The 12960-nt window shown below is 29.7% G+C and overlaps 2 protein-coding genes across 3 annotated transcripts; one reads left to right on the top strand and one right to left on the bottom strand.

Annotated features, from left to right (window-relative positions):
• The first annotated feature begins 3648 nt into the window (after positions 1–3648).
• LOC141702347 (PIGF/3-ketodihydrosphingosine reductase fusion protein-like) lies at positions 3649–7866 on the top strand. Its single transcript, XM_074506046.1, has 9 exons — positions 3649–3782; positions 4338–4695; positions 4777–4842; positions 5013–5055; positions 5595–5649; positions 6066–6114; positions 6405–6472; positions 6679–6787; positions 7466–7866. Exons 2-9 carry the CDS (start codon positions 4501–4503, stop codon positions 7568–7570), a joined length of 690 nt encoding a protein of 229 aa, XP_074362147.1. The 5' UTR covers positions 3649–3782; positions 4338–4500; the 3' UTR covers positions 7571–7866.
• A 665-nt stretch (positions 7867–8531) lies between these two features.
• Positions 8532–11855, bottom strand: LOC141702350 (uncharacterized). 2 transcript variants are annotated; one of them, XM_074506048.1, is made up of 6 exons: positions 11699–11855; positions 11192–11452; positions 10927–11100; positions 10697–10803; positions 9846–10171; positions 8532–9376 (listed from the first exon to the last, which is right to left on the bottom strand). In XM_074506048.1, exons 1-6 carry the CDS (start codon positions 11771–11773, stop codon positions 8766–8768), a joined length of 1554 nt encoding a protein of 517 aa, XP_074362149.1. In that variant the 5' UTR covers positions 11774–11855; the 3' UTR covers positions 8532–8765. The 2 variants fall into 2 exon arrangements, with proteins under 2 accessions (XP_074362149.1, XP_074362150.1); XM_074506049.1 differs by having other exon boundaries at positions 11192–11449.
• Positions 11856–12960: the final 1105 nt, after the last annotated feature.

Below are 12960 nucleotides of genomic sequence, written 5' to 3'. Positions count from 1 at the left end.
TTTCGCGTTAATATCTAATTGACTAATTATTACTTTATCTATATCATCTAAAAATTTCATTTAAGTGTGTAATAACAACAAATTTATATTGATCATACTTGTAAATTTGACATAAGTGATAGTAAGAAAAAATAATTTATGTTCGACGAGTACTCTGAAAACTGGATAAAAATAGAAATTTTTCTATATTGATCTTGCTTGCAGATTTTTAATCGATGTTTACAGTAAATTGATTTATGTGTCACCATTTTTCTTAACCAATAATACAATGACAAGAGTATAGTTTCTTACATATTCAGTTTAACAACTCGAATATGTATTCAATATCCCATAAAACGTAATTTACTTAAATGAAAGTTCAAATTAGATTCGTATAATCCAATTTTTGGTCCGGTTTGATCGAATATCCGAATATCTGGATATCTAGTTAAATCTGATGCGGATACGAAACATAGTTTTAGCTATCCAAAAAATCGGATATCCGATTTGAATTTTAAACTGGATGGAATATCCGGTTTGTTCACCCGAGTCCCACCAAATTTTTTATATTGAATTTGGTCACGAAGATTAACAAAAAATGTAAATTAATAGTGAAAAGTAAGAAAAAATTAATAAAGTGATAAGATCAATTAATATTTAATGTATAAAGTGGGTATAGTGGATAAAGATAGTAAATATGGTTAATTTTTATATTATAAAATTTTATTACTTTAGAAAACTTTTAAAACGTTAAGGGCTTTACTTCACTAGTTTTCCTCGAAACTTTTTTTAGAAAATAGAAAAATTGAATATGTGTTCAACTTGCATATTATCTAAAATTGAAACTAAAAAAACGAAAAACACGGTTTTCTGATTTATAACTAGGAATGAGAAAATTGTGGAAAACACCTTTTTATTGTTTTCTAATCTAAGAAAACAAACACCCATTATCTAACCCTAATATACACACATTCATTACCTTTTTATGTAAAATATGCATAACTAGCTTTATACTATTTTTATAAAAACTTTGAAATCAATAATTATATTTTACTTTCCTAAATTTTAATACAAAAATTTTATTCTTAAGTATTTTGTACTTATGTATTTAATTATTTTTATATTTCATCAACATAACCTTTGTATACTATATTAATAATTTTAAAAAAATATATTAAGGCTTTTAAAGTGTTACTAATATGTATAATTGTATTTCACAATATTCATAATTATTCTTTTATTTTATTCTTAAATATTTTAACATTCTAATAACGTGTAATATATATTTGTACATAGTTATTTTTAAATGATTTATTTTTCAAAAAAAAAATTCAAACTTGTTAATTTAGTTGTTATTACATTTTTATATTTGATTGTGACACATAATTAAAGGAGTTTGATCACGAATTGAAATGTAGGTTGTACTTTGTACCTTACTACTTTTTCAAGTGTATTTTTAATAATATTTTATAAATTCTCAGTTTTTGTAATAACATTTAAAAATATAATTTGCAATCTATTATTAGGGTAATTTTTTCATTTTATTAAAATTGTATTTTATTTTAAGTTGTATTAATTTTTAATAATTATTATATTTCTTTTCAAAATTTATTATTTATAGAAATTGTAACATTCATAACCAAACATATGTTAAATGTTTTCATTATTTAATGATATAAAAAATTAATTTAACAATATTATAGTTGTGACGATCAAACTATAACCATTTTTTATATAAGAATTTCTTTTGACAAAATGAGTTGGTTTATTTACTTTTTAATATCAATATTTTTTTTATCAAAAATACTATTATTTTTATTATTCAAATAACTTTATTACATGATGGTCATATTATTGTATTTACATGATTTTTTTTCATATTATAATTTGTAAAGAGAATATTTTAATCATATCACATAATATGGTTATGTAATCATTTTTCTTTTATTAATATAATTTTTTCTTAATCTTATGAAGTTTAATTATGAATTGGAAAGTTATTTGGGATTTGTATTTTATCACGTTTGTAATAATATTTATTATAATTTTTCGGTTCTATTAATAATTTTGAAAAAAAACACTTTACACATAATTTTCATAGTACTTTTAAATATATTTTATAAGCTGTATTTCAATTTTAATTTTAATAGTTATTATTATTATTATTATTCATAATTTTTGTGTTTTATAAGATTCATCTGCGCTAAATTTTTTAAAAGTCTGTAATTTTTCATTTAATCAAATGAAGAAAACATATAATATTTATCCTCAAATACAATATAAATATGTAAAATTTTCTATTCAAAAGTATTTTATAATCTAACTTAGATATTTCAATTTTCTTTAAGAAAAAGATACTATCTTAACCCGATTAACAAATGATTTGTTCATTGTTACTTATATTTATTTTTATTAAGATAATTGTTACTTGTATTATATATAACACTTTTAATATTATTTATAGCATTTAAGTTTATATATTTATAATTCAATTTTTTAATTGATTAATTATTATGTAATAGAATAATAGATTAAATAAATTAAATATTATCTTTAATGTATTTTATTAGATTTATGTTTAAATTTTGAATTGTAATTGTTTTTTATTATTATATTTATTCCTTGTTTTTAAGTTTTATAAGATTAATGTGCTCCAAATGTTTTCAAAGATAAACTATAGTGTTAAATCTTACCTAGTTTTATTTTTATTAAGATTAATGTTGTTTGTTTATATATATAATAATTTTAATATTATTTTATATCATTTAAGAATGTGTAATTATATTTTAATTTCTTAATTAATTACCTATTGTGTTTGTTATACAGTGTATTAAGTATTAGAATTAAATATTAAAATAAATGAAATAAATATAATATATAGTATTTTATTAAATTTGTATTTCAAATTTTAATTGAAATAGTTTTATTATTAAAAATATTTGTCTATAGTATGTAGATTAATGATTTTGCAAAGTTATTCTCAAATTAAAAATATTTTTGAACTATATTTGATACAAATAAAAAGAATAATAACTAATCATATATTTAAAAAGACTTAAAATTATTATTATTATTATTTTCATATTAGTTTTATATTTATCATGTATCTTGCTAAGCACATCAAACCCTATTTAGGGGTTTTGTATTTTTTTTAAAGTAATCACAATATCAGCCTAACACCAAATCATACCATTTTATCTCCTTTATTCCAATTATATATATAATATATCGATATATTGCTTTTTTTATGAATCATACATGAATACATTAATATTATTATTAATATTATTAATAATAATACAATTAATATTTTTAATATTAATACATTTATTTTATTTTTTAAAACACAAAACAAACTCGCATAAAATTTTAAATTTTTATATTAATGAAGTAATCACAAATATATTGTTAACATAATAATACATAAAATTTGATATATAATACAAATATTGAAAACTATATAAATATAATTAAATAATTTAAAAACAAGTTTGTAAAATGTAATTTTTGTTAACAATAACATTATTTACAATTATTCATTGATTACATAAAATAAATATATATTTCAAATTAAGAAGTGTTTATATATAAATTATTTACATTTTTGTTTAAGTTAATTTAGAATATATTTTCCCATTTTTTAATAATTTTTTTAGAAAACCTGCTATAATTATAAACACACTAGCATTTTCAAATCGAACGATTAAATTTGAGAACGTATAAATACGCAAGAGTTGGAGATCGAAATACATTTCCGACACGGCGGCGTTCAACTAACATCTTTATGTTGACGGTTATTTCCGGTACGCTAACGGTGATTTTTATCTTTCATATTATATAAATATAAATTATATTTGATTTATGAAATATATATTTCCTTGTAATAACGGCTTATTACTCAATTTATAGTTGTGTATATCAACTGTTTGATAAAATGTCTGAATGAGAACTTAATATTTAGTTAGGAGGTATAAAATGCAACTGAAATGTCTGTTGCAACTAGAATTGACTGACTCTGATGTGATAATACCTGAGTGTCGGTTTTTAAATCCTTTCGTTTTTCTAGTTTATATATGTAATAGCAATGCGGTTGAATTTGATTTAAATAAAGCGATCATTCTTATAAATTGATAGAAAAGTGTAGACTGAGAATATAATTTGTATAGCCAGTTTAAATTATATTGGGATATTCTATAGTACGTGTGAAGAAAGAGTAGGAATGTAGTTCTTCTTCCCGCAATTTGGGATTCTAATCAAACTTTTGAGCTTCATCATAAGTTGCCTTGCATCATGTGTTCTACTGTCAACTTATTTCCCTTGATGGATTCTTTACCGCATTTTTTATGTACTTGGGGCAGATATTGTCGAGCGGTCTTTTAAGTCGAGCAATAGTATTCGCAACATTCAGGAGTAGAAGTTGAGATATTGAATACTTCTGCGGTAAAATAACAAAAAGCAGGACTTAACAGAGCCTTTAAGGAAAAATTTAGATTCTACTGTTCCGTAGCTGGGAACAGTGTTATGGAGAAGGCGAAGGAGAAACTATCAAAAATGTCAACAAGCTCCGCTGGCACCGTATTGCCGATATCATCGTTATATACATTTTTCCTACATACGGTATGCAGTCTAGGCTTAGCTCTAGCGTTCTGGGTTGCTCACAATGTGTACTCCATCAATCTCGTGGATATTCCAAACCAGACCCTTCGTCTTATCTGGGTATAGTACTTTTTCTATTACGACCGGATATATATAGTTAACCATTTATCAGATTCTAATATGTATAGTTTTTATTTTCAGGTTACTGAGGCGCCAATTGTGATCCTTCTTTTTAGCGGTTTTCGACAACATCCAAATCAGTGCTCGGTAATCAGTTTCCATTTATATAATTTTGATACTTGAGTTACTTTCATTTTTATGTATGCATATATGAATGAGAATTAGGTATGCGGTATGTGTTTTTGTTTTTAGCATGTTTTTAGAGGGTGACTTGTAAATTTATTAGGGGTTTTAATGTAATACTGAATCAATGACAGTACATGAAAGCTGTGGGAAGAGGTTTACTTGGTCTCCCTGCTGGTTAGTCTCTTTTAATTATGCTTCACTCGCACACGTTCCTACACAATGCACTGATATGCAGACATATGCATTAGGGTACAGAAATATAAACACAGATACATTAAGAGTTATGCTTATGGTACAAAAATATGAATACAGATACATTAAGAGGTATGCTTATTATCGTGTTCTCAAGTTCAAGGGATCTTGAAATGAGACTCGAAACAGTCTTGGTTTAATGTTTGACAGAAAGTGGAAAAAAATATTTAAGAAAAGGATGCTTAAATTTTTTACAAGGGTAGCTCAAAAGTTAAAATCATAAAATGTAATCAATTTATGATTTTTTTAATAATTTTATAACAAAAGATCTTTTCTGAGAATTATAGCCTTCTATTTTATTTTATATGTTTATGATAACTGTAGACAAGTATTCAGGGATGAGTGGATGTTGTCCCCTTGAAATATGTATTGGGCTTAAAGCATAATTTTCAATTTTCAGTCTGAAGTTCTTTTAATATTTATTTTATCTACATATTAGAAATTTTGTCATTGAATTGTAGGCGCTATAATCAATGCACTTGGAGCTATAGCTTTGGGGGCACCTGTTGGCATTAGGTATGTGATAATGTGACTGGAAACTAGTTTTGTATTATATTATCCACGTCTAACTGAAATCATACCCGAGGTTGGAAACTGAAAGAAATCCGATCATCCAGTGTGTTCTCTTAACTTAAATGACCCCCATTTATTTTCACAAGGTACTTCAATATACTGTTGTTATAAAAGACTACAAATGCTTTTGCATGCATGCAAATTAGTTGTCTGCTGACTACAGGTAAATGTATAAGAATTTAGTTTCATCAATTCTCATCCGGAGTAGTGATCATCAAAATTATTCTCTTTCTTAAGTCCGACCGTACTGTGATAAAGCATTCATGCATATAATAAAAAGAAGTATCCTCTGAAAGCATTCTTATTATTTTCTTGCTTCTCGATATATATCTAGATTCTGATTTTGTCATTGTAAACAGGCATTTCTCAAAGACCGCTAACTGGTCAATTTTGATGTCTGTATTCACTGTGAGTATTCCATTACTTCTGTACTTGCTGTTTATATTATTTTACAGTATCGCAATTCGTCTATCTGGGAATTATTTGCATATCTTAATAGACCATGTTCTCCTTAACTTTTGTCATGTTATCAAGGGATGAGGAAGTTCTTATTGACTTTATTGAATTTTAATTGTGTGTCTGGTTGCTCAGTGAATCAGAAACACGAACTTGAGTTGGTTGTACACTTGTACTGCCGGTTTATAATGCCCGGTATGTGGCGTGACTCATATATGACATAACTTCTTTTTCTCTAACAGATTGTCCCAGCAGCTTGTGTTTTTGGTTCTTCATGGACTGATTGGCAACGACTATTCGCACACACAAAGTAAGTGACATTGTTATAACATGCTATCTTGATGCATTTAGCTAGATGGAAAGAATTATGCATTTGTTGCCATTTCTCTTTGTATAGTTATTTATATGGTTGATGGGTTAATAATTATTTGGCACGGATAGAAGCCAGTGATATTACTTTAAGAGTGGTTGGATAGGTGGCTTATGCTTGTTAGATCATCAATTTTATTTGCGCAGGCCAAAAGGACCAATTGATTTTTTAATCTGTCTACCTGCACATGGAGCTGTTATAGGTGCTTGGTTTGGAGCCTGGCCAATGCCCCTTGATTGGGAAAGACCATGGCAGGTATAAAGAACAGTAATCTTTTTCATATTGTGGACTTAAGATAATGTGATCAGTTTATCTATTTGGATTGGTATTAATGTTGGATTTTGAAACGGGTTAATATTGAAGCCAGCAACATGGTTTCCCCCCTGGAGTAGCTTAATGTCGTGTTAATGGGTTATACTAATGTTTGAGCATTAAGTTAAACTTTAAGAGAGCTTGAGGTTTTTAATTTCTCAAAAGAGATCGTGCGGTGTAGATGAGATAATCTGGCATTCTTCAGTCTTTGAGACTCAAATTGGTCGGCATCTAGCAAGTGCCTGTTATCTCGACAGTATTTTCTCTTACAGAAGTCATAAGAGATATGCCTCATTAGTTCGATGCAGTTCTTCATGTCACTGATGTTGCTTCGGTAATAAAAAGAGAACCAAGCAATGTGTCAAATGCTATTGTGATTTAGTCGCCTGATCCATTAATTGGACTTCCTGGGAATCTGCTTTATCTAAATGCAGCCGCCATTAGTAATAGTTCTTTCCTTTCTATTGTGCATGTCAGGTTGCATCTATTAGAAATTTTAGATTATGTTTTACCTGTCTTATTAAAATTTATATGTCCTTTATCTTTTGAACCTTGTTTAGAAAGATAGTGCATAGTTGTTTTCCCTCTGTATCTTATCACCTGGACATACTTTCCATGTAGGAATGGCCAATTTGTGTGAGCTTTGGAGCTATGGCTGGGTATTTGGTAGGGATGGTGGCATCGTTTGTTATATCCGTCTTCCAGAAGCATTTGAAGAAAGAGTGACGAATCAGCAACAAGTAGGTTTTTGTGATTGGCCTGGCCTACAATAACATACCGAAGGGTGCATGCTAAGAAATTAAGACGCGGGTAATTTGTATTTTACGTGTAATGCACTTATATGGACTATAGGATTCAAGTATTCTTTTTTAACAGCTTTCTTTTTTACAATATCAGTTCACATGCCGGGTAGTTTTTGGTTTGTGTGGCAATGGAGCAGTACTATTCAGTTTCATATTTTCTTTTTTCTTTTCCGAAATATTCAGTTTGATATCAATGCAAGGTGTTTCTAGTTATTGTTATAGAGTGTATTATTTGCACAATTTGCATCCTTTTTTGTTCTTGAAATATGCCTATGGCTTGAAAAAATTGAACAAAGTGCAAAAAAAAGACAATTTTTTTAGAATCATAGACCACAAAATTGTGTTGGCTATAGTGGTTGATCCAATATCCTGCAATTCATATCATAAATCATGAAATTGCATTCCAGCTTACATTTGCTTTTTCATTTTATTTTTCGGCAAGTCTTTTAATAATTTAAGGCTATTTTTACAGCATAGAATGCAATAATATCACCACTATAACATTCAAATAAATGATAAATCATACTAATACATTCTTGAAAGTAATAGTATGTTCCAAAAGAAAAAGGTCTTGAAAATTGTAGCCTTTTGATTCCGTAGGATTAAAACACTTGGCAGAAACCAATTCCGAAAGATATATAGGTGGACTGATAAGAAGCTCTTATAATGTTTGTACAATGATCAGTAGATATTTGAGGATCATATTATGCCTCCAGTTACATTAGATAGGCATCAAATTTTGAAATTTTGGAAGTGTCTATATATGTTTATTAGACGCTTAACTTCACAAAATAGTTAACTTTGTTCGTCTATTCTAGTATGCGCAGGTCTTGCACCAACACGTGCTTTCATAACTTTGGCAGACCCATCTTTGTACACCAAAATAATGCAATTCACAGGGCGTTTTTCATCTCTACAAAAACTTCTGGTGCATTGAAGAACACATGTGCCTTATCTCTCTACAAGACATGTTTCAACTTCAAATGTATTGCATAGCAGAAACTCAAACTACAGTAACCAAATAAACACAGGAATATATACCACTTTTTGTTTCTCAATCTCTCGCAAAACCTATAAAGAACCTACAGAAGCTTTGCAGACCATCAAAAGACGACATTTTATCTGCTTTGATTATCAAAATCTTCAGACAAGTTGAAACAAAACTGCGGTAATGATGCTATTCGGGGAAGATTGAGCAGCAAATCTCCCACGGAGTCCTTCCTGGACATCCCAGGTTCTTTGCAGCCAGATCCATCATTTAATTCACTATGTCGAGTTGAAGATTCCTCTGCAACCTTGCTTTTAAGCTTAGTTTCAGACCATTTGCGATCATGTATATCTTTGTCTTCCTCACTAGTCATATTAGTATTAGTGCCCCTGTCAAGAGTGGCTTCCTGAACTGTCAAAGGATCCCTCTGCAGGAGGCAGCACAGGGAGTTGACTCTTGACATCACAGACTTCTCATCAGAAGTTATTGTATGACGAGAATCCGTAAATAAGCACCTGCTGATATCTTCCAGTATCTCCAAACTTCGCCGTTGATCATCAGATAAGATAGGACTGTTTGATATACTGGGCTCCAAAATCTGGTTTTCAAGGTGGCTAACTATATCATTCATTGACATCGAAGGGTGAAGTCCAGGAACCCTGATACGGTCCCAACAGCTAAGATTCCTCAACTCTTCCATACCATTGTTCTTAATATTCTCAATGACACTGCTGTCGATAACTAAATAAAAAAAAGTCAAGTTAAAGCAATATTATCAAAGACAGTAAAAACATAATCTACATAATTTGTTCTACCACACTGCTGAATAAGTGTTTTCAGCTTTCAAGTGCCCCCTCCATGAACCTCTATAAAATATTATATTTCATAAAACTAAAGCTGGAAGTAAACACGCCTGCCAACTGTTCATATCTAGTTGCTGTGAAATCAAAATATCCTGGATTCAAGCACCACTAGAAAGCTTGACAATCGAAAGCAAAGCTGGAACTGAACTAAAAAACCCTTACATGACACTAACCATCAGTACTACTTTGTATCCTGTGCTCAGACACTAGTATATTTTCAAAATTAGGTGTTACAGGCTGATAGTTAAATATTTTATGTTCGTATACTTTTTGACAAGTCACCGAATTTCATTCATCATACAGGGAATAATAACCATGAGTCCATGCCAAGTTGCCAACATATTTACCTGAGCTTGGTGAAGGTGATTCGTGAAGAAAATGATCAGGATGCCTACTGACAGAGTCATGCTCATTCTTTGAGAATGAAGATCGAGTCCCGGATGTTGACATTTCATCCCTCAAGTCAAATATGGCAGGCCGAGTAGTAATATTTATATCAAGCTCATTCTTCACGTCATCTAATTTATCAAAGACTGAATTTCTGGATTCAAAATATGGAGATTCTAGAGATATTTCGGCCTGCTTACTTAAACAGTTGAGGCGAGGATCACACTGAATGAGCTTCTCAAAGTGCTTTCCTAACAAGCCCGGTGAGCACTGCAGAGAATGTAGCCTGACACAAAGCATAAAAATGTACCATTGACAGCAAAAATATTATGTAGACATGAAGCAACTATGATTACTCCAAATTGTGGCGGTGGGAAGTAGGAACTTAATTGCTCCCACATAACTAACTCTTGAGTAATATGATATCCAGATGCACGCAGAACATAACACTTACAACTTTAGAGGTTGCACACCAACTCACCATACAAACTACGCATTGAACATTAAACTTTATTTTGGTATATGGGATGATCCTATAATATCAAGGCTGTTTGAGGAAAACTATCTATAAACAAATACGGAGGGCATTCACTCATCTAGTAGCTACAGACCGTGGAAGACGGAGTAATAGTATGTCGAACATGCAAAGGTTCTTATTTGATCCATAAAAAATTTCAAGCACCACCCCATCCAGTCTTAACTTCGATGTTTCTACATAGACTTGATGTTACACAAGTTAATACTTCTGACAAGGAAACACAAGATGCAACAACTGTAAGCATAAGCAATTTATACACATTTCGAGGAATACCTGTTTATGCTAGCTTGTCCACCTGTAAAATCTGATGTTGCCTGCCATAGTGTATGCTTCCGAGGTTGTGGATTGGTCTCTCTAAAGAAAAGTGGCTGTCTTACTATCTGCACCGCACAAATCAGAGTTTCAGGCAAGTTGCATAATAAATAACTAAATGTCATTGCAAAGATTTAGGACAGTGGCTACATAATACACGTGAATAAAACTAAAATTAGAAAGAAAATTACCGCCACATCCAAAGTCCCGGGTTCATCGTCAGGATACGCAGCTTTCAAACCAATAATATCCGACCACTGAATTTCAATCTTATTTTTAAGACCGCCATCAAGCACTTCCCAAACAAGCTTATGCTTTGCAAAGTAACATTTCGCCACCAAATCCCCCTCGTATCTCGACTTATACTACAATCATAACAAAATTAATCTCGTCCAAAACACAAAACAATAAAAAAACTATACAACAATTCCCGAAACTTTAGCATTCCAATTATACCTCCCAAGTGCCAATTCTAAGAACCGAGGCCGTAAAATTCGATGCCTTGAGCTTACTATCACTACTACCAGCACCACTACCTCTATATTCTTTCTTAGGCTGAGCTCCTCGAGGTTTCGACTCACTCGGTTGCGAAAGCCTCATCTGAATCAATTCTAACAACGACGGGCTCTTTCGTAATCTCAAACCTAACGGACTAGGTTCATCAAGTGGATCAAATTGTGACAGAGCTACATCATTCTTCAAATCATTTGTTTGCTGCTATTAATTAACAACTCATTAATTAAACAAACAGAAAAACAAATCATATCTAACTACTTAACTATATACTGAGGCCAACGAAGAGTTGGTGCAGTAGTCGAGCTCTTGTACCCCTCGCGGGAGATCAGGAGCTATATACATAGCAACTTAAATAAAAAAATAATAATCAGAAATTAAAACTAAATACAGGATAAAAAACTTAAAATGATAAAATTAAGATAAAAATAAGAGAAAAAGAGTGCATACAGGTATAGTAGTTTTGGATCGTTTGTGGAGAGGTCCATGTTGATCTTCTAGGTGATCCTCTACTTCGATTTTCATAGTTGCCGGAGAATAAAGAAAGGGAAAGCTGTAATTTATTAATTTAGAAATAGGAGGAGTGTGAAAGAAAGTGAAGAAGGGGGGCCGGTGATTCAGTGAGTCATTGGACATATACACGACTTATACGACACGAAATATGACATTAAATGTAGGCCATACAAAATTTAAATTAGATGACCGAAATTCATTATCGATATTTTATTTAGCTTTCGAGTACATAAAATGATACAAATTATACAAACACAAATAAATATTAAAATAATATATTAATACATATAAGGATGTATGTATAAATATTATAGATATGTGCGTATTTATTTTAAAATATTATATAGAAATATGATCTAAATATATTTTGTTAAATTTTATCTACAAATCTTATATTTTTATTTACTTATTTATATATTTTAATTAATATTTAATATTCAATATTATACAAAAATATGATACAAATAAAAAGTAAACGAAATTACATGAAGTTTAAATATATCGATTTAATATTTGACTTTTAAATATATAAAATACGAAAATATATGACGCGAACGGATAGCAAGATCGACGGAAGAGTGATTAATAAAATGGAGTAATAAGTTTACTGATTTTGGCTACCAGACAAACAACTTGGTTCCCACCGCCTTTGCTTTTATTTGGTTTTTTTAGATTTTCAAACCTTGAATACGCAACTGACGTACAACTCCAATTTGCTCTAATTTGAACATAGAGAATAATGTTTTTCGACGGGTGAGAAAAATTTTAATAACCGTACAAATCAACTATTTCAAATCGCTCAACTCCAAATTTTATGATTTTGTAACGATTTGGATCGGTTATGATTTCATTTTTTCAAAATCTGAAAAATAAACAATTTGATTTAGATTTGTATTTTATACTTTCCGCTATATCCGAACCACCGGAATATATTAAAATATTTTCATTATATATTTTGAAGATACATATATTACATGAATTATTGATATTTATACATAGTTGAATCCATATTATATTAAGTACATTTAGATGTTAAATATCAAAGTAAAAAAATTCAAATTATTACATAGTGAACTTATTTAATTGACAATTTATTAACTTATTAAATTTTTTACATAAAATATATATGCACATATTTTTCTTAACAGTTTAAACGGATACCGCCCAACCCAAACCGTTGTAATTTGAATGGTTTGGTT

Source organism: Apium graveolens, unplaced genomic scaffold, assembly GCF_009905375.1.
Source record: "Apium graveolens cultivar Ventura unplaced genomic scaffold, ASM990537v1 ctg4898, whole genome shotgun sequence".
NCBI lineage: Eukaryota > Viridiplantae > Streptophyta > Magnoliopsida > Apiales > Apiaceae > Apium > Apium graveolens.
Note: the sequence above shows the minus strand (reverse complement) of the source record. Positions and strands in the feature narration are given on the sequence as shown.